General features: G+C 42.7%; 1 protein-coding gene across 6 annotated transcripts in view; it reads left to right on the top strand.

Moving 5' to 3' along the window:
- bnc2 (basonuclin 2) overlaps positions 1-23811 on the top strand; it is a 592281-nt gene that overhangs the window by 554035 nt on the left and 14435 nt on the right. For 5 of the 6 annotated variants that reach the window (XM_041186053.1, XM_041186055.1, XM_041186050.1 and 2 more), the window contains one exon: positions 18663-18689. The exons of the other annotated variant lie outside the window; for it this stretch is intronic. In XM_041186053.1, coding sequence (XP_041041987.1) covers positions 18663-18689 — 27 coding nt within the window. The remainder of the gene's footprint in view (positions 1-18662; positions 18690-23811) is intronic. 6 annotated transcript variants of the gene reach the window in all.

Raw genomic sequence — 23811 nt, 5'->3', positions numbered from 1 at the left:
ATTAGCCATCTGCTAAATCCTCTGGTAAATATGCAGATAACTGCAGTCATGCGACTGATGATGGAATGTTATTACATGGGCCGCAACCATTAAAATTAAATATGAAAACTGATGTTAAATAACAACAACCTACATTTATATAGTGCCCTTAACTTAGTAACATGTCCCAAGGTGCTTCACAGGGATGTTCTCAAACAAAATCGGACACTGAGCCACACAAGGAGATATTTGAACAGGTGACCAAAAGCTTGGTCAAAGAGGCAGATTTTAGGAACATCTTAAAAGAGGAGAGAGACAGGCAGAGAGGTTTAGGAAGGGAATTCCAGAGCTAAGGCCCCAGCAGCTGAAGGCACGGCAGCCAAAGTTGGAGTGATTAAAATCAAGGATAAGCAATTGACCAGAATTAGAGAAGAGCAGTGATCTTGGAGGGTTGTAGGGCTGGAGGAGTGATAGAGGTAGGGAGAAAACAGTGAGTGACATATTAAGCATTCACACTGCTATATGCAGAGCATTTTTTGCCAGGGTATAGCATGGCATTTGCAGCAACCATTTCAGGGCTGGTACATACTGGCTTTACCAATAAGTGTAGCTGTCTCAAAACTCCTCAATGAGGTGCCAACATACTTATGAGTAATGTTCTATTTCTGCATGGAGTCAAGATAACCACCACGTCCGCGAAAGGGTTAAAGCAAGAAGGTTTTTTTTAAAATTATCAGCATCCATTGTTGGTTGCAACAGATAAATTATTTAATGAGGGATTATTGCTGAGTGATTTGCATACATTCCTGGATGACCTTAGTAGAAACATTCACTATGAAAGAGAAGTAAATGATACTGTGTTTATTGTGGATGTTGGCAATTGCTGCAATATGATAAACTACTGGAGACACACATATCAGTAATCATCGAGATTATTAGCGTCATTAATCATAATTCCCCAAAAATATGGCAGCAGCCAATTTTGACCATTGCTGTTTGGTGTGGTGGTCGTTAGAAGCTTGGCTAATAGACTGTTGAGCTCCAGTGAACGGCAGTTTGCATTTGACAATGTAAGGTTAATTATATTTGAGCTGCTGATTTTGCCTCTCTTTGGAATAGACTGAGCACTTTGTCAATCCCAAGAGTTCTTTACTGTTAAAACGGTAAAAGTATTTTATTGAAATGTTTTCTCCATTGGTCAGGATCACAGAGATATGAAACTCCAGAGTGGGACTTGCATTAATACTGATAACTCACAGAGAGATTGTGGATTCTCGCCTTAACTCTTTCTCTGGGCTTTAAAGATCAAATTAACAACTTAAGGTTGTTTAGCATTTCGTTTACAAAGTTAACTTTTCAGCATTAGGATAATGAGCAATTAAATAAGCCATTTCCTTTTTGATCTGTGTGGGTTTCATACAGAAGTAAAGCGAGCACACTGGCTGCCTCGAGTGTTATCATAAATCTACAAATTCTCTGCTGATTCCTGGGAACCATTCTGAGGAATAATTCAAAGGCCAGAGAGAGTAAAACAAGACCCTTCAGCCCCACCACACCTGCTAGATACACCCAATAGAAAGTGAATTCCCCCCTCTTCCCATTGGCATTGAGACCAGCACAAGTATTACTTCCAATTGTAGAACAAGTCGTCTCTCCTGAGGGTAAAGCACTGCCCTTCGTACAAAAGGTGAAATATCCATTGAACGTGTACCAGTCAGAAAGGGTGATGAATAGACAATGTGTGGAATCCAGGGAATGCCAGGCAGGTACAAATTCATTCCTGGAGGTTAACATAACACACAAGCTTGCTCACATGGACGTGGGAAACCCTTTGAGAAGCATAGGGAGGAAAGGCTGATCAGGGTGGGGTTCTTGTCTATGGAAAAGAGAAAACTGAAGGGTGACCTGATAAATTGTGCAAGGGTTTAATACACGACGTAGAGAACCTGGCTGCAAAATTCGGCTTACTACAGAAGCCCCAAGCTTAAAAGGGTGTTAGTGGAGGCATGCCATCCATGTGTGGAAGCTTTTGCAATGGACAAATCGTGACCTCAAACAACCTCCCCAGGTGATTTGATGCATGTTCTGCAAACTTGCACCAAGCAGATCCAGTGACCACTGTGTGCTAACCACTCCGAACTGAACCTTCAGCTGCATGACGTTATGTAAAGGGCCAATCATCCAAGTTGCAGGTGAGGTGCTTTTGATTTACTTCTGCTCTTGCAAAGTTTGTGGAGGTGCTGTGGCGTGTTTTTGGAGAGGTAGCGAGTTGGTGGATTTGGAAGGGGGTGTTGCTACATCCTGGCAGGGAGGGAAGGGTGGGGGGGCAGGGGTGTTTGGTGACCTGTGCACACAGACTATTACAGTCATGGGGCTGTACTGGATGCAGTGTCTCTGGATGTACAACGTGGTAGGCAGATGGAGCAGAAGCTGCAGAGAAGTGGCCGCGGGGGGGGGGGGGGGGGTGGCATTGGCGGTAAGGGGGAGGGGGGGGCGGTGGTGGGCTGGAGATAGGAGAAGGACTCTACACTGAAGAAACCCACCATGGGTTTTCAGAAAGCACTGTTCCCACTACCTTGACCTCAGGCAGGACTAGTGCCTGAGGAGACTGCAACTCACCAAGGAGGTGATCTGAAAATCAGAACAAATCAAATCTTAACCCAATGCAGAACCTAAAGGTCATCAATATGAGATCATCACTCATAAATCCAATTGGGAATTCAGGAGAAACTTCTTTATCCAGAGAGTGGTGAGGATGTGGAAATCGTTACTACAGGGAGTGGTTGGGGTGAATCATATAGACACATTTAAGGGGCAGGTGGATATACACGTGGGAGAAAGGAATAGGTGGAAATGCTGATGGGCTGAGATGAAGAAGGGTGCTCTAGAAATGCAGGTTCTTTCATTCCTTGAATGTGCTTGAAACGTCGGGGAAATTCTGGCTTTGGCTGACAATGTAAATTCATGATATTGACATGATCTTGACAGAGATATGAACAAATACTTTGTGCCTGTCTTCACAGTAGAAGACACAAATTGCATAACAGAAATAGCGGGTAACCTAGGGGCTAAAGGAGTGAGGAAATTAAGGGAATTAATATCAGCAGAGTAAAAGTACTAGAGTAACTCAAGGGACTAAAATTCGACAAAATCCCCAGATTCTGGAACAGTCCCAGCAGATTGCAAGTTAGCAAATGTAATTCTGTTATTCAAGAAGGGAAGGAGAGAAGAATATAGGGAACTACAGGCCAGTTGGTCAGTCATCGGGAAAATGCTGGAATCTATTATTAAGGATAGACAATGCACTTAGAAAATCAGAGTATGATCACACAAAGTCCACATGGTTTTGCAAAAGTGAAATCATGTTTGAGAAATTTACAGTTTTTTGTATTACAGTATTACAGTGTTTTGAGGATGTAACTAATAGAGGGGAAGACAGTGGAGTAGTGGTATTATCACTGGACGAGTAATCCAGAGACCCAGGAAAATGCTCTGGGGATCCTGGTTCATATTCCACTACAGCAGATGGTGGAATTTGAATTCAAAAACCATGAAACCATTGTTGATTGTCGTAAAAGCCCATCTCGTTCACTAACGTCCTTTAGGGAAGGAAATCTGCCATCCTTTTCTGGTCTGGCCTGCATGTGACTCCAGACCCATAGCAATGTGGTTGACTCTTAAATGCCCTCTGAAATGACCTAGCAAGCTGCTCAGTTCTCAAGGGCAACTAAGGATGGGCAATAAATGCTGGCCTGGCCAGCGACACCCACATCCCATGAGTGAATAATAAAAAACTAACGGGGAACCCAGTAAACATAGTATCCTTGGATTTTCAAAAAATGCCACACAAAAGATTAACATGCAAGATGAGGGCTCATTGATTTGGGGGTAATATATTAGTATGGATAGAGACAAGAGAGTAATGTATCTAAGTTTGCTGATGATATAAAGCTAGGTGGAAATGCAAGCTGTGAGGAGGATACAAAGATGCTGCAAAGAGATCTGGATAGGTTAAGTGAGTGGGCAACAAGGTGACAGGTGGGATATAATGTGGGGAATTGTGAGGATATTCAGTTTGGTCGTAAGAATAGAAAAGCAGAATATTTTTTAAAAGGTATGAAACTTGTAAATGTTGATGTTCAGAGGGATTTGGGTGTGCTTGTACCAGGAACTCAGAAAGTTAGCATGCAGGTACAGCAAGCAATTAGGGAGGCAAATGCTGTGTTGCCTTTATTGCAAAGGGATTGCAGTACAAGAATAAGGAAGTCGTGCTACATTTGTACAGGGCTTTCATGAGACCAAACCTGGAATACTGTGTGAAGTTTTCGGGCAGAATCTTCTGTTCGGTGAGCGGGGGCGGGGCCTTCTCGCCGACGCATAAAATGATGCAAGATGACGTTGGGTGTGAGACCTGACGTCACACCCCATTTAGATTTTCAGGTCAGTGGGCACACAGCCAGCTTGGCTGTGCATCCGCTGACCTGTCAATGGCCTAGTAAGGCCATTAAAAAACTAATTGAAATCATTAATGGACCTGCCTATCCAACCTTAAGGTTGGCGGGCAGGCTGGGAGCCCAGGCAGGCTTCTGAAACCTCATTCATGGGCGGGATGAGTTTTCATGAGTGATTTAAAAATCTCAGAATATTTAAAAATAAAAGCTATGGACATGTCCCAACTCATGTGACAGTGTCACATGAGAGGATGTGGCAGTGAAATTTTTTTCTCGTGTGTATTTGAAGTTTCAAATCTGAGCCGATCTCCCTGACGAGGCACTTTGCCTCAGGGAGATGAGTGAGTTCTTTTGCGCGCATGTGTGAAAGAGCTTCCTCCTGGCTCAGGGAATCCCCACCCGCACAGGGAGCACATAGCGTTTCCTGGAGGGCGTCATGCTGGTGGGCCTTAATTGGCCCACCCACGTAAAATGGCGGTGCACCCCCGACTGGTGGCACCAATTGGGAACCTGCCCGCCTGTGCCCGCTCTGGCACGATCCCCTGACGGGGGGAAAATGTTGCCCTTGGTCTCCATAGTTAAGGAAGGATATACATGTATTGGAGGCGGTACAGCGAAGGTTCACCAGATTGGTCCCTGGGATGAGGGGGTTCTGTGATGAGGGGCTGAATAAATTGGGTTTATATTCTTTGGAGTTTCAAAGAATTTGAGGTGACCTCATTGAAACTTACAAGATTCTGAGGAGGCTTTGACAGGATAGACACTGAGAGGTTGCTCCCCCTGGCTAGATAACTGAGAACATGGTTGCACGGTCTCAGGACAAGAGCTTGATCATTTAGGACTGAGATGACAAATTACTTCACTGAAAGGGATTGTAAATCTTTGGAATTCTTTACCCCAGAGGGTTGTAGATGCCTCATGTTGAATACATTTAAGGCTGGGGTGGGCAAATATTTGCTCTCTATGGGTAGAATCATCCCAGAATTGCACTAAGGTGTGGTAGCAGGTGGGAGAAAGGACGTTTTACCCATCGGCTGCAATGGTGCTTTTGACACCATATCGTCCACTTCCCGCCTCATTAATTATGCAGCCACAGGAAACACACTGTCTCGCTGGCGGGCAGCCTCTGAATCACCCACCATGCCGTTACCTCACTTTCTCCTCACTCTGGGTGCTATATCTAAACTGCAGCCGCACACACAGTTCTCAATACTTGTAGCCCAGGACTGTTCCAGTGAAGACATGGCCCTGAGCCAAGAAGAGTTCAGTGACCTGTCACTGGAAAGCCTTTCGGAGGCCCAGTGTGATGTCTTCCACCTCTTCTCCAGCTGCAGGAGATCCAGCAATCTCACCACTCCGGCTTGGGAGGTGGTGGCAGTGATGGTCAGTGCCAACGTTACACAGAAGAGGTTGGCCATCCAATGCAGAAAGAGGATGAATGATCTCATCCATGCCGCCAGGGTAAGGCAACCATCTCATCAATCTAAACTCACACACTCACAAGCCCATCACACATTCCCTGGCATCTCACTCACTGCCAGCTTAGGGAACATCACCATTGACTCTCTCACACACACCCTCACATTTCCATCCGGCCTCATCTCCTCTGATGGCTGCCTCCTCAGCCCTCACCATCTTGAGGCCACTTGCACAGATCTACATGTGTCCCACACACACCCTGGGATACCCTCCTTCCCCAGTACAGCCCTCGCCCTGCAGCCTCTTCCCTTGCCTGAGGCCATTTCTCCCCCTTCCCCAAGCAAGCCCTAGCCCTGCAGCCATTGTAAAGCCACCCACACTTTACAGCTGGTCTGGTAGGTAGAGACCTGCCCATGGGCCCCTCTAAAAACTATATGGTGCTGCCTGTGAAGCCTGACGCTGATGACTGGGAGTGCTGCCCGAAGCAACAAACCTCAAAATCCTGAGTGAAGTGCAGCTCACCAGGTGCACACCGCTTGTGCACAGTTGTGAAACGTGCCAGTGTGCCTGGATGATCCAGTGTGATTGGGGTGGGGGGTGATTCCAGTGAGCAGGGTTTATAATTAGATGTAGATATATTAGAATGATGTTCCCGACGTGGGGCGGTGGGAAATGTGGCCTGCCATCGCCAGGCAAAGCGGACAGTCACAAACTGGATTCACAATGGCATGAAACTGATTTTTGTCCTTCCCACCATATCATCCGCTCGCGCTGCCATGATGCCCGACACCAACAAGGATGAAAATTTCTGTCCTATGGATATCGAGGGATATGGGAAGCTGGCAGACAAGTGGAGTTGAAGCCCAAGATCAGCCGTGATCGTATTGAATAACAGAGCAGGCTCGATTGGCTGTGTGGTCAATCCTGCTCCTATTTCTCGTGTTCTTGACGCAGCCCCTGTTATACTTCTCTCCTGATTTTCATTTCAGCAGCCGATGGAAGAGAATCGGGGGAGGTTTATAACAGGGTCACTGCTTTGATATCTGTCATTTCACATTGTCAACCAGAGCCTAAATTACCTTCTAGTTTAATAGTTTAGAGGATGTCATAAAGCAAAAGATGTGCCTCCATCCCCTTCATTATAATACTGAGATTGGTGGATTGGTGTCCTGATTTTAACCCAAGCTGCCTAACTGAGCACTTAAAATCAGAAAGATTAACTTACTGCCCCACTCCTGCTGGAAACTCGGTGGCAGCCATTCTTACTGTAGACCAAATGTGAGGCCAATGTGGCTCTTTCCTCGAGCCGCAATCTCTTTTTACTTTGTTTCCTCTTGCTTTAGGCCGGTTTTTACTTTTACGGCACTTGTTGAGATTTTCAGGAGGAGTAGCGTAAATTTTGGTGTAATGACCTTCCAGGGAGAGGCCTGTTTATTTGAACGTAAATGTTCTGTCCTTCAGTTTGAAAGGCAGAATTGCTTTGGTCGCAGGAACCCGATTCTGGGTTGCCACAGGTTTTTTTCTCATTCTAACTGATTTATTTCTATTGAGATAATACACAGCCAATCTCTACTGAGCACTTGTAAAGTCTCCTCTGTCGTCTGGAGCAGCTGTCAGCCACTCCCTAAAAGCCTTTACATTTCCAAAAAAAAAATGACTCTGACCTCACAAGGCACGGAGCCTCATGGCCACATTCTGTTCTATACTCCTTCATCTCACTACCGAGAAATCCCACAAGGTGTTGATTCATTATAGAATCATACAGCACATTCAGGAGGCTATTCAGCCCATCATGCCTGTGCCAGCTTTTGAAAGAGCTATCCAATTAGTCTCACTCCCCCTTGCTCTTTCCCTACTGCCCTATAAGTTTTTCCTTTTCGAATGTTTATTCAATTTCCTTTTGAAAGTTATTATTAAATCTTCTTCCACCGCCTTTTCAGGCAGCACATTCCAGATCACAACAACTTGCTGCATTAAATAAATTCTCATCGCTCACTCTGGTTCTTTTGTCAACTACCTTGAATTATGTCCCTCTCTTTCCAGTGGCAGTTTCTCCTTCTTTGCTCTATCAAAACACTCATGATTTTGAACACCTCCATTAATTGTCTGCTTAACCTGCTCTGCTCTAACAAGAACAATCTCAGTTTCTCCAGTCTGTCTACATGGCTGAAGTCCTCCATCCTCGGCACATTCGAGTATATCTCCTATGCATACAGATTTGCACTGTTCCGTTGGTTTAATATTTACGACTTCACCCAAATCTTTAAGTGGGAAATGCTCTGCAGTTTTACCTCTGTCTGAACTTTCCCTGTTTATATGAAAGAAGATTTGTTTCCTCTTAAAGTGGCATTCGTGGCCATGATGAGAATGAAATCAGCCATTTCCTTACCCTGCCCTCGGAGTTCTCTAACATGAAACCAATAGCAATCACCTTTTTAATCAGTCAAGTCATTTTCAGTGGCATTACTAAAAGCAGTTAGGCCATTTTAAAAAGGGATAGAATTGAAAAGTAGAGAAGTTATGTAAAACTTGCATCGAGCCTTTGTATGGAGTATGTGAACAGCTCTGTTCTCCAAATTCTGAAAAAGATACAGAAGCACTGTAGAAAGTTCAAATAAGATTTATTAGATTGATAGCAGGATTGAGAAATGTTACCATCAGGAAAGATTGGACAGGCCAGAGGTCTTTTCCCTAGGAAAAGGAAGGCGATGGATGACCTGATACAGATCTTTAAGATTATGAAAGTTTTTGATAGGGTAGACGTAGAGAAGATATTTCCACATTTTTTTTATTCATTCACAGGATAAGGTTAGTTTAGTCAGGTTTGTGGTCAATGATGATCCTAAGGATGTTGATGACATTGCAACTAAATGTCAAGGAGGGGTGGTTATACTCTCTTTTGTTAGAGATGGTCATTGCCTGTGGTTATGTGGCACAAATGTTACTTGCCACTTATCAGCCCAAGCCTGAATGTTGTCCAGGTCTTGCAGCATGCAGGCTTAGACTGCTTAACAGTGAACATCCCCACTTCTGACCTCCTGTTGGAGGCAAGGTCGTTGATGAAGCAGCTGAACACCATAGGGCCTAGGGTACTGCTCTGGGGAACTCCTGCTGTGAGGTCCTGAGGCCGAGATGATTGTCTTCCAACACCCACAGCCATCTTCCTTTGTGCTGGGTAAAAATCCAAGCAGTGGAGAGTTTTCCCCCTGATTCCCATTACTTCAATTTTACGAGGGCTCCTTGTTGCCACATTCAGTCAAATGCTACCTTAACATCAAGGGCAGTCATTCTCACCTCACCTTCAGAACTCAGCCTGCTCAGTCAGTAGTGGTGTTGTCGATCCATTCTTGGTGATGGACATTACTGTCCCTCACCCAGAATACATTCTGTGCCCTTGTTACACTTGGTGATTCTTTTAAGCGGTGTTCAACACGGAGGAGTCAACCACATTGCTGTGGGCCTGGAGTCACATGTAGGCCAGGCTGGGTAAAGACAGCTGATTTCCTTCCCCAAAATACATTAATGAACAAAATGGAGTTTTGCAATTGCAGAATCACAATATTAACAGCACATTTGGCCCATCATGTCTGTACCAGCTCTCCATTGCCCTGCCTTTTCCCCGTACCCCTGCACATTGTTTCTATTCAAATAATCATCTAATGTCCTCTTGAATGCCTAGATTGAACCTGCCTCCACCGCACTTCCAGGCAATGCAACAATCCAATAGCTTCATGATTACCAGTACTGATGCTTTTCATTCCAGTTTTATTTAATTAACTAAAACTTGCTATCAATACCAGAACCAGGGACCGTAAATATAACATAGTCATCAAGAAATCCAGTAGGGAATTCAGGAAAAATTTCTATACCCAGAGGGTGGTGAGAATGTGGAATTTGCTACCACAGGAAATGGTTGAGGTGAATATTGTAGATACATTCGGGGGAAACTGCGTAAACACATGGACAGTGAACCATTTGTAAGTCATTGATATGTGAGCTGGTGGATGGTGTACGAACGTAAATACTCCATGCTGGAGGGTGGTAGAGATGGGTGGGATGGGGAGGGTGAAGGGTGTGGGGTGATGACAAACATACAGGAAAATAAGCTGAACTGAAGTCCACATCTAAACCTGAGTGTACTTGTATTCTAACCTGCAGAAGTTTGAGTGATTCAGTTGCAGCAAATGATCGTGCTGACTCTGGTTAGCTCAGGAATTGGCAATTTCACTGTGTCCCAGATTTTTTTAAATGGAAAAGTGAATCATATAAGTAGCAAGTCACATTATCTGCAGCAAATACAGGCATTGATGGGTCATATTCCAGGAAGCACAGTGATAGAAGTGGAGATTCCTCAACCTCTTTCACACTATTTACATGAAATATTAAAATGTAAAATGGATCTCTGACAGATGTCATTGGAAAAGGATTATTTGTATCAGAATGGGAAATGTGAAACAATACATAAGTCTTGTCTAAAGATAGCCATGGGCTTTGGAGGGAGGCCCACATTGCTCCTCACAGTACCGTTGGTTGCCTATTCTTAACAGCTAATTGCACCTGCAATTCCCTTACCTTTTTGAGAGCTAATGTATGCAATGCTTCCAGGAACATATCAGTGCCAAGCTATCTGTTTGAGGACAGCAAAGCTAATTAATGTGTGAGTCAAGGTCAAAAGCAATCAACCCACAGAAGACCGGAAGTCAAAGATCTACCTGAATGATAAAATTGATTCATAATCTGCTTGCCTGCCTTGTGGGAAATAACTGCTTTGATATGAGGTGTCAAATCCCATTCAGAATAGTAGAAGGGATGCTGCCCATATTGAATTTTCAGCTGACTTGCTTCAACCATATGTTACCCTATTTTATGCTGATATGGGATTCCACATGGATTGAAGAAATACTATAAAGGTCTCAGTCAAAATATTCTGAAAAGGATTCTAAGATATACAACATTTTGTTACTTTCAATGCAGTTTAAAGTATTGTAGAAATCAAATATTGTGTCTCTGATTACTCACAGTTTGCCTTTAACTTCAGTATAGTTATACAACTTGCAAATAAATGTGACTGCTAGTTTTAACCTGAATAATATGCTCTCTAGGGGCTGGTTTGCTCAGTTGGTTAGAGTGTGTGCTTAATAACTAAATGGCATGATTTCATTCCCTGTACCAGCTGTGATAGCTCTTGAGACTTGCCTCTTCTACTTGTCCTGTTGGATATCATGGCATCATAGAGACATGATTGGCAACCCTTGGACAACAAAGATCCTACATGAAGAGAGAGAGATATCCTCTGATAGCATGGTGCTGTGCACCATGGGCAGTCCATGCAATATCTAGTGCAAAAACATCATGCTATAACATTCATCATCAGCCCTGCAACACACATTTCCCATTTCAAATAAAGGTGTAAGTTTCAGAGCAGATATATGGGTCTGCTTTTGGAAACTACATTTTTTTATTAAACAAAATGTTTTAAAAATCAGTATTGAGCCCTAAATGTATCATTTATGATGTGCCAGATCATTTCTGCTACCTAACATAATTTGATGGGGCACGTTCCTTTAGGAAATAGCACATTTATATCTTTACTAATAAGAAAATTATCACACAGAAACATGTAGGTTCCTCCCTCAGTATAGCTGAAGAAACAAAAAAATCACCCCGTAATATTTCTTATCCTGTCTTAAAATTTGCCAATTATTTTCCTGATTTTCTTTTGATTTTTATTTGTGATTTGTCACACATTCATTAACAAATTATTAACTTTGTTTGACAAGCAGGCACACTTGTTTACATAGAGAAGTGTGAAGATGATTAACATTCCAGAGGCAGGTGCATTAGTACCTCATATCCTCTGCAAAACTTTTCTGAGCTCCTCCAGAGACTGCCCCCCCTCCCCACCCCCCACTACTTTCTCTGACAAGAAAAGAGAGAGTGTGTCAGTTTTGCTTGCTGCCACATTACAGGCCACGTGGGGCTGCCTGGTTACGGTAAAGGGAATAGTGTAGGCAGAGCAATTGAGAAAAGTAGTCTAATTCTGATAAATGGTCGACCCCAATACATCCTACCTGTTATTATAACAGACATGCAGTATCTGTGCAGTAAATTAGTTAAACCCCATAAGGGTTTAGCAGTAGCTTATCTGGAAGTGAATAATTTGACTGGTAAGGGAGCAGTGTGCGTGACCAGTGTGAGTGATTCATTTCACATTAATGCAGCTTTGACTGTTACCTTCCTCCCTAAATTATATGAACGTATATGGTGCCTCTGCTGGAAGAAAAGATTGTGGTTTCCAATTGCTGTTTCACCAATATGTATTGGGAATTAAATAAAATACCCCTTGAACGGGATATATAAATAAAATAACCTTTAGTATTACTTTTTGTCATTGAAGAAACCATGAGAATATACATTCTCGATATAATATACAATAGTAGCAAAAACATAATGTCTGTATACTATCGTGATGTAATGCAGAATCACTGCAATTTGTACTATGATTGCGTAATCTCTACATTATAGTTGGTAAATGTAATTGCTACATATTGTGACTGAGCTATATATATGTAATTTCAGTGTAATGTTCACTGTGTCATCACTGGTTAATATATATTGCTATAATGTATAACAACTGCAGCTTCCATTTGATATATAGTGCCAGTTCCCTTTGAATAATCACACAATCATCATATTTATTGAACGCACATGCTGTAAAGGCAATAATGCAATCTGCCTTCATATTCCCTTTCCTCTTTATAGTCAAATGTAATTGTTTTACTCAAATGCTCTGTTATCAAATTGGTCCATACCACATTGGTCTATACCGACCTTCATTCCTCATTGGTCCATACCGATTTCCATCCCTAATTGGTCCATATCCACCTCCATCCCACATTGGTCCATACCTACCTCCATTCCTCATTGGTCCATATTGACCTCCATCCCTCATTGGTCCATACCTACTTCTATCCCTCATTGGCCCATACCCACTTTTTTCTGTTGGTTCATGGGATGTTGGTGTTGCTGACTAGGCCAGCATTTACTGTCTATCCCTAATTGTCCTTGAGAAGGTGATGATGAGCCAACTTCTTGAGCCTAATGCTGTAGGTACAGCCACAGTGCTGTTAGGAAGGAAGTTCCAGAAACAATGAAGGAACGATGATATATTTCCAAGTCAGGATGGTATGTGGCTGGGAGGGAACTTGCAGGTCCTGGTGTTCCTATGCATCTGCTGCCACTGTCTATCTAGTTGGTAGAGATTGTGGATTATGAAAGTGCTGGCGATGGAGCCTTGGTGAGTTGCTGCAGTGCATCTTGTAGATGGTATACACTGCTGCTACTGTGCATCGATGGTGGAGGGAGTACCAATCAAGCGGGCTGCTTTGTCCTGGATGGTGTCAAGCTTCTTGAGTGTTGTTGGAGCTGCACTCATCCAGGCAAGTGGAGAGTATTCCATCACACTCCTGACCTGTGGTGTTCAGCCTCTTGAGTCCATGCCAACTCTCTGTAGAACAATCCAGTCAGTCCCATTCCCTCCGTCTAGCCCAGCAGTCCTGCAAGTTTATTTCCTTCAAGTGTCTATCCAATTTCCTTATGAAATCGTTGATCATCTCCACTTCCACAGCCTGTGTAGGCAGTGAGTTCCAGGTCATTACTACTCACATTCCCCCTGCATCTCTTGTCCAAAACCTTAAATCTGTGTCTCCCCATCCTTGTACCATCAGCTAATGGGAATAGCTTTTCCTTGTCTACTTTATCTATATCTGTCATAACCTTGTACCCCTCTATCAGATCTCCCCTCAATCTCCTTTCCTCCAAGGAGAACAACCCCAACTTCTCCACCCTAACCTTGTAGCTAAAATCCCTCATCACTGGAACCATTCTGGTAAATCTCCACTCCACCCTGTCAAGGGTTCTCACATCCTTCCTAGAGAGTAGTGATCAGAACTGGATGCAATTCCCTAGTTGTGGCCTAACCAAAGATGTATACAGGATTTGAACTAGTATCTCCGGAGTATTAATCAAGGCTTTTGGAATTCTATTTAAGTAACATTAGCACTATGCTACTCTTCCCATAGCCCCAATATGTTATGCTGCTATCTGCTTTGCTCGCCATTTCCATTTACCATAGTATATCCTCTTTGTAAGGTTTTTGGGTACTCCATATAAGCATTTTAAAAATAGGGGATCTTCAAAAAGGGTGGGAGGGATCCCATGCTGGAATAAACAAACATGGATTCCAGCTGGGGTAGCTTCAATGTGTCTTTCCTTTTCTATAATTTTAACAATAACAACTTGTATTTAAGTAGTGCCAGTAGCACGGTAAAGTGTCTCAAACCACTTCACAGTAGAGTCATCAGCCAAAATTTGACATCAAGACACATTATTGGTACAGGGTATCAAAAGTTTGGTCAAAGCAGTAGGTTTTAAGGGGCATCTTAAAGGAGCAAAGAAAGATGGAGAGATTTCAGGAGGGAATTCCAGAGCTTGGGACCAACGCAGCTGAAGACATAGCCAGAAATGGTGGAACAAAGGAAATTCAGGATGATCAAGGGCCCAGGTTTGAAGGAGCACAGATACGGTGAAGGGTTGTAAATCTGCAGAACATTACAGAGCGAGGGAGGGGTGAGACCATGGAGGAAATTTGAATAGAAGGATGGCACTTTTCAATGTGTTATGGAAAAAGTGGATAGGAAGTCAAGAATGGCCAATGTTGTTTTGCATGAGGGTGGTGAAGCCAATGCACTTAATTTATTGACAGCATTTTCCGTCATTTTTGGACTAACCAGCAGAAGGGGTAAATTTGTCTCTTGTGATTCAAATATTTTTCTTTGAAACAGTTCAAAGTTTGCACATTTAAAGACTTTGCTCAAACATTTGTATTGGAATATAACAACTAACTTGAATGTTGCCCTTGTCTTGGATGAACAAATCTCTTTTCGGATTTACTTCAATTGTGAATCAGCAATTCTTAAGGACCATGCCTGGCCTTCCAATTTTGCTAATATATTATAATTTTCTTCCTGTGAGATTGACCACCTAGTGTATTCAATTGGAAACTATTTTGCAAAGATCAGGAAAAAGTGCCCATATATTATTTTCACACTGGATTGTCATGACAGTGAAACCTTAAGAAAATCCAAATCAGGAAAACTGAAAACTCCAAACTTTAAATCCTCAGATTAAGCTACAGCAATAAGTACAAATATATCTCACTTTGTTAGCCTGGTGACTTAATGAGCACTGATAACACAATGTCTGGATGTAATAGAATTTCATGCTAGCATATTAAAATCTCATGAATCACCATTTAAAATAATACTTGAAATAATCTTTTGGTTTATTTAAAGAATGTTCTAGATTGGAGAATGTTCTGTGACTCCATGCATTTGCTAATTCTGCTTAATGATAATTACCATCGGGAAGGCCCAGGAAGTGGATTATTGTAGCTGTTACATCGTAGAGATGTAGTTACTTTGAAAGCAGGGAAGATCGTTTGTTGTACAAACATTTACACATTAAAAACAGAATAGACATAGGCCAGAATTTTCGGGCTCGGCGAGCAAGGGCAGGGCCCACTCGCCAAGGCGTAAAATGTCGTGGGGTGACACCGGGTGGGTGTCCCGCTGTCACCACGCGTCGTTTAGACTTACTTGGCTGCAAGCCCGCTGAACTGTCAAAGGCCTATTAAGGCCATTTAAAAACTAATTAAATTAATAAACTGAGCTGCCCGTCCAGCCTTAAAGTTGTCAGGCAGGCGAAGAGCCCAGGCAGCCTTCGCATTTTTCATGGAACCTCATCCACGGGTGGGATGAGATTTCATGAAGTGTTAATAAATTGATCTTAAAATTTTTTAAAAATTCATTGACATGTCCCAGTTCATGTGACACTGTCACGAGGGGATATGTCTTAAAATTTTTTATTTTCTTTATTTAGATGTTTAAAACTTAAATTAATTTCCCTGAGGCACCTCTGTGCTTCAGGGAAATTTCTGCGCTTTTTGGCACACATGCGCGAAAGAGCACTGGCCCTGACTGCCCCCCCCCCCTGCCACCGGCACAGGGAGCGCTCAGCGCTTCTGGACGCACGTCAGGCCTGCCCACGTAAAATGGTGGCACAGACCTGATCGGGGGCGCCTATCAGATTCATGCCTGCCCCCGCATAACCCCCCCCAACCCCGACAGGGAGAAAATTCTCCCCATAGAGTCTGTTCCATTTAACTGTATGGGTTGTTAAAAGGCAGGATGGCCACAGTCATGCGACAAAAGCCTGATTCTATTAAGTCTCTAATCGTGGTTCCCCTTTATTTGATGTGAGTTGTCTTGTATTGCACACTGCAGGTCAACTGAGACCTATTCTCACTTTTGGAAATTCATGCTTCATGGTTTAACTGAGTCTGGAAACCGTTGAACACTGGAACAGAATTTTACAGCTGAATTCAGCCTCGCTCTTGACTTATTTTAAGATTCTACACAGTAGGTCTTGTTTTAAGATTCTTTCACAGAGATGGAACCTCAATTGTAGAAGGATTTCACCAGCAATCCAAAGCATCTAATACTTAATTCTATTTGCCAATACTGCTTATGCATGAACCCCTCGCTAATCCTTATGTAGTATTTCTGATAGTGCTAACAAGCATAAGGAAGCTGAGGTTCCTAGCCTAACTGCCTAAATGTGATGTAACTCAGCCTTAAACTGGGGCTACAAGAGCAGGTCAGAGGCTGGGAATTCTGAGGTGAGTAACTCACCTCCTGACTCCCCAAAGCCTGTCCATCATCTACTAGGCACGTCAGGAGTGTGATGAGTTGCCTGGATGAGTGCAGCTTCAACAGCATTCTTGAAGCTCAACACCATCCAGGACAAAGCAGCCCGCTTGATTGGTACCCCTTCCACAACCTTAAGTATTCACTTCCTCCACCACTGACGCACAGTAGTATTAGTGTGTACCATCTACAAGATGCACTGCAGGAACTCACCAAGGCTCCTTCCACAGTACCTTCCAAACCCAAGGCCTCTACCACCTAGAAGGACAAATGCAGCAGACGCATAGGAACACCACCACCTGAAAGTTCCCCTCCAAGTCACACATCATCCTGACTTGGAAATATATCGCCGTTCCTTCACTGTCGCTGGATCAAAATCCTGTAACTCTCTCACTAACAGCACTGTGGGTGTACTTACACCACATGGACTGCAGCGGTTCAAAAAGGCAGCTCATCACCACCTTCTCGAGGGCAACTAGAGATGGGCAATTAATGCTGGCCTAGCCAGTGACACCCACATCCTGTAAACAAATTTTTTAAAACTCTAAATAACTCAATCTCATGATCCTGCCCCTGAAAGTCTTGTTATCAAACTGACTAGATTGCAATTATCATATAAACATTTTTTAAAAAAAGTAATTGACAAACCTATGGTTATCAAAGTGGAAAATGTACAAAGAGTTGGAAATCCTTGCCCTTTTGGACCCTTGATTAGCATCAATCATTCCCAGAATATGCACAGGTCAGATGCAGAGTAAAGCTTCCTCTAATCTGTCTCTTGAACTGGGAAGAATGCCCCCTACTAAGCCAATGTGACATTTCTATCTCTTACACCAGTCATTTGTGTGGTCCCTTGGAGTGAAGTTATATAATTTATGTTTAATTATAGGTAGTTTTATAATGTGGTCTTGTGGGTTGAAACTCAACTAAACTTTGGTAATATGTTTGTTTGTGGGGAATGGGGGTAGGAAGATAGTTGTACTTAGTGAGTACTGCATGTCCTTTCTAGAGAAAATGTTTTGAAGATGTTTCATTGTAGAGATGAGACTTTGATCTCTCAGTCTGGACCCAATTCAAACCCAGATTGTGGTATATCTGTAAAGCTGTCACACCAACCAGTCCCAAATTGGAGGTTTGTTAAATCAGTCTAATATCCTATCATTTATCTGTAATTTTTTTGGGAAGCGTTTGTGCCTATGTTTACTGGCTGGTATCACAATTGGATAAATAAGTAAAGCTAATAAGTCTTGAACAACTACATAAATAATAGTCAGAGATGATCCAGCAATTCATCTTAGAGAGGAAGGGAAGGAAGATAAGTTTACGCTGATGTATTGTTTCAATGTTTTAAAATAAATGTCAGAAAACAATGTTTTTTTTAATTGCAGATCCAGTTCACTCTTTTTTTCATTCTTGACATGACCCATCTCCAGTGACTGGTTAAAATACATCAACTGCCTTCCCCATTCATTGTGCAGTTAGGAGTCCATTTTGATTGTGAATCAAGCAAAGGGTTTGGTGATTTTACAAATGTGGGTTGATCCTTCATCCTGTATTCTTTTTAGGGAGTGCATGTGCTCAGATTCTGGATGAAGAGAAAAATAAGGATTGGTGATTTTGAATGTTCCCCTGTGTTTCCATGCAAAGGAATGGGATTATCACAACATGTAATAGGAGACTTCGTGAATGGAGTTTTATACTGACACCCTTCCCATTGGGAAGACGTCTATTTTCGAGTTCTTAGCCAAGTGTGCCTAAACAAAGGCAATAAATTAACTTCAAAATTATTTTACAGATTTTCCCCATATTTCACAGGCCAGCTCTCCAGGGGAGCAACTTTGCTTTTTAAAGTTGGTGTGACCCCTGATACTGTTGAAAGTACGGGAGAGGGATCCCATTTTGTTTCCTAATATGTATTGACTTGTTAACAGTTTCCATTTATCAGGTGAGACATTACTGATTATGAAAGCACTAGTTTCCTGGTTTGTTATGTGACTGAAGGCGTAACTAATTTTTCTTTCTTTTTTTCATTTAACCCATTTCTCAGGCATCTCATACACAGAATACCGCACAGGTATAAAACCCTTTACTAATCTTACACGTAGTAGTAGCTAATTGTGAAATTGTAAACTACTGAATGAAATACTTGCAAGTACACACCAATGTAGAATTGGTACAAGTGTTTTAAAATTGTACATAAAACATACTTTTGAACTTCAATGCCAGACAAACTCTTAATAAAATACAACAGTTTCCAAGGTATTTTCTAACAACTGTCTGATGTTAAGATAATTACCAGGTTAAGAATGCTAATTCATTGAGTAAAATGCAGCCTCATACCAATGGATGTAAGAAATGATAGTAATGTTTGGGGACTGTGCTAAGGGAGTGTTGATATTCTACTGATTTGAAGGGAAGTCTATTATTAACAACAGTTTATTGAAGCTTCCCGTATTTCCAGAGCCCCTCCCATCCCAGTTCAGATTCATGTGCTGATATAATCGTCATCTGTTCATAGAAACCACCCGAGCTGATGCACAACCTGAAATTAAACTTATCTCTCTTTAAATATCCACAACCTCCCCCCCCACCCAATCTCTCTGCCACACCACCACCCCCAAATCCCCTCAGTTATCTGTATGTCAGTTTCAAATCAATTCCATAATCGCTAAATCAACCAGAAAGCAAGCTTGCACCTTGGATCAAATTGCCAGCAATTAGTTGCTGTGGGAAATGTCCCCGTTTGCCCTTTATCAAAAAAAGAAGAGTTTTTGGGATGTTATGAGAAAAAGCTGGGGTGTGGGTCTAAATTGGATAGTTCTTTCAAAGAGCCAACACAGGCATGTTGGGCTGAATGGCCTCTTTTAGTAAGATTCTTATAAAGAAATCAAAAACAATGGATTAATTCATTATAGACTGGTTGCAATTGCAGCAATTTTAATAGCACACCTGAAAGGAAAGCCAAAAGTATCATTATAAAATGATTTGAATTGTTTGAAAAGTGCTGCTGTTGTGGCAGTGAGTATACTGCATTGTTCGCCATCATCCTATCATTGTCATCTCCCATTGCTTGCTTATCATTCTAAACCCTTGGTTCCTCATATTTTCACATCTTCCTTCTCCTGTTATTTCTGTTTAGATCCTTGTTGCAAGAAAGACTTGTATTTACCCAGTGCCTCTAATGACCTCAGAATTCCCCGAAATGCTGTAAACCAATGAAATACTTTGCCGAGATTTGTCACGGTTGTAAAGTCGGAAACGTGAAGCTGATCTGTTCCACAAACAGTGATATATAACCTGATTTAGCGAGGGAGCTGAGGCATAAACATTGACCAGGACACCAGGGAGAATCCAACCCGCCACCCCCGGTCCTTCTCTGGAATAGTGTCACAGGATCTTTTGTCCATCTGAGAAGACAGACAGGGGCTCCGTTTAGCATCTCATCTGAAAGACAGTACTACCAGCAGTGCAGCACTTCCTCAGTATCACACTGGGAGTGTCGGCCTGGATTGCATGTTCAGATCTCTGGGGTGGCACTTGAACCCAGAACCTTCTGATTCAAAGGAGAGGGTGCTACCCACTGAGTCACAGCTGAGATCTTCAGAAGATGTTAGACTGTTTTTGGTTTATGCTGTTTGCTTGGAGACCAGAAAGTTCATGAAGAGGTGCCATTGTTAGTCTTAAAACCATGCTTTTGCCAGCACTGGGAACTGCTCAGTATTAATGCTGCCTCTTTTCAAGAGAATGTTATGTCAAATAATATTATCGATCATTATGGTTTTGTTATCCACCCATACAATTTTCTCCTCTCACACACACACACACACACACACACACACACACACACACACACACACACACACACACACACACACACACAACCTGAATCATCCACACACACACTCACAGCCTGAATCATCCACAGACACACACCCAATCACACCCTGAATCATTCATGCACACACGCCCAGAATCATACACACACACACGCCCAGAATCATACAGACACACACACACACTGAATCATCCACACACACACTGAATCATCAACATGCGCACACTGAATCATCCACACGCGCACACTGAATCATCCACACGCGCACACTGAATCATCCACACACGCACACTGAATCATCCACACACGCACACTGAATCATCCACACACGCATACATGAAGTCATCCACACACACACACACACACACACACACTGAATCATCCACACACATACACTGCATCACACACAGGCACACACACACAGACACACACCCTGAGTCATCCATGCACACTGAATCATCCAAACACACACACGCACACATGCTGAATCATCCACACACGCTGAATCATACACACACGCACACATAAACACACACACACACACATACACATACACAGAATCTCTCACACACACACACACAGGTACACACTGAATCATCCACACACACACTGTATCATACAGACACACACACACACACACACACACGTGCACTGAATCATCCACACAGACACTCAGGCACACACAGCCAGAATCATCCACATGTACACACACATAAACACACACATACTAAATCATCCACACACACATACATACATGCACACAAACACACACATACACACACACACTCACACAAGCACACACACACACAGCTATACATGCAACTCAATTCACATAAATTCATATAAATTCACATGGACATACAGAGAACCTGAGGCACTTGCTCAAACACACACAGGCACATACAGTACCTCCCACACACACAGAACCACACACACACACACACACATACACACAAGCACGCACTGAATCATACACACACACTGTATCATACACACACACACACACACACACACACACACACACACACATATGCACTGAATCATCCACACACACACTCAGGCACACAAAGCCAGAATCATCCACATACACACATACATGGACACAAACATGCACATAATCACACACACGCTGAATCATCCACACACGCACATACATGCACACAAACACATATATATACATACACACACACACACTGAATCATTCACGTGCACACGCAGACACTCACAGCCATACACACACCACACACACAAACACAGAACCCCACACGCACACAGAACCTCACAGACAAACACACACACACACACACACACATACTCACACGATCACACTCTCATACTTTCTCTCTCATAAATACACACACACAAGCACACACACAGAACCTCACACAAACACACATTCTCTCTCTTGCACACACCGTGAATCATATGCACACACATACATAGGCACACACTGAATCATCCACAGGCACACTGAATAATACACACGTACACTGAATCACACACAGACACACACACACACACATACCCTGAGTCATCCATGCACACCGAATCATCCAAACACACACACGCACTTATGCTGAATCATCCACACACACTGAATCATATACACACACGCATGCACTGAATCATCCACACAGACACTCAGGTGCACACAGCCAGAATCATCCACATACTCGCATACATAAACACACACATGCTAAATCATCCACACACACATGTACATGCACACAAACACACACATTGACATACACACTCACACAAACACTCACACATATATATACATGCAACTCAATTCACAGAACCTCATATAAATTCACATGGACATACAGAGAACCTGAGGCACTCGCTCAAACATACACACACCGGCACATACAGTACCTCCCACACACACACAACCTCACATGCAAACACACAGTGTCTCACATACTCACACGCTCATACTTACACTGTCTTTCTCTCTCTCTCACTCACACCTACATACACACCATGAATCATCCAGACACACGCACACAGTCATCCACACACTGAATCATACACACACATCCATACTCTGTGCATACATACACAGAACTCCACACACAGACAGAACCTCACACACAAACACACACACACTCTCTCACACACTCACACTCTCATTCTCTCTCTCTCATACATACACACACACAGACTCACACATGCACACAGACATATATACACATGCAACTCAATTCACAGAACCTCATATAAATTCACATGGACATACACAGAACCTGAGGCACTCACTCAAACACACAAACACACACACACAGACAGACATACAGTACCTCTCACTCACACACACACAACCTCACATACACAGACACAAACACAGAAAATCAAACAAAACCTCACACAGAAACACACACAGTCTCTCACATACTCACATTCTCATACTTACACTCTCTCACACACACACTTACTCTCTATCACATACTCACACTATCATACTCACACACTTCCTGTCTCTTATACACACACACACACACACATATGCCCACACACACATACACATATATATACACATACAAACTGAATACATGGAACTTCACATATATTCACATAGACATGCACAGAACCTCAGGCACTCACTCAAACACACACAAACACAGAAAACCACACAGAACCTCACACACAAACGCACATGCACAAATGCGCACACACACGCACACACACACGCATCAGCAAAGTAATGGAAAATGTCATTAGCTGTACTATCAAATAGCACTTTTTCACTAATACTCTGCTCACCGATGCTCACTTTGGTTTCCACCAGGGCTACTCATCTTCATTCATTACAGACTTTGTCCAAACATAGGCAAAAGAACTGAATTCCAGAGGTGAGATGCCCTTGACATTAAGATCGAGAATGGCATCAAGGAGACTTTGTATAATTGAAGTCAAAGGGAAATCAGAGTGAAAACTCCCTGCTGGTTGAAGTCATACAGAGATAAAATGATGGTTGTGATTCTTGCAAACCTAGGGTAATATCCTAGGCTCAACTATCTTCAGTTACTTCATCAGGGACATTTCCTCCATCCTAAGGGCAGAGGTACAGATATTTGCTGATAATTGCACAGTGTTCAAAATTGAATGAAGCAGTCCATGTCCACATACAGCCAGACCTGGACAACATCCAGGCTTGGGCTAATAAGTGACAAGTAACATTCACGCCACACAAGTGCCAGGCAATGACCATCTCAAACAAGAAAGATTCTAGCCATCGTCCCTTGACATTCAATAGCATTACCATCACTGAATCCCCCACTATCAGCATCCTAGGGGTAACCATTGACCAGAAACTGAACTGGACTAGCCACATAAATACTGTGGCTACAAGAACAGG

This window comes from Carcharodon carcharias, chromosome 4 (assembly GCF_017639515.1).
Source record: "Carcharodon carcharias isolate sCarCar2 chromosome 4, sCarCar2.pri, whole genome shotgun sequence".
NCBI classification, from domain to species: domain Eukaryota; kingdom Metazoa; phylum Chordata; class Chondrichthyes; order Lamniformes; family Lamnidae; genus Carcharodon; species Carcharodon carcharias.
Note: the sequence above shows the minus strand (reverse complement) of the source record. Positions and strands in the feature narration are given on the sequence as shown.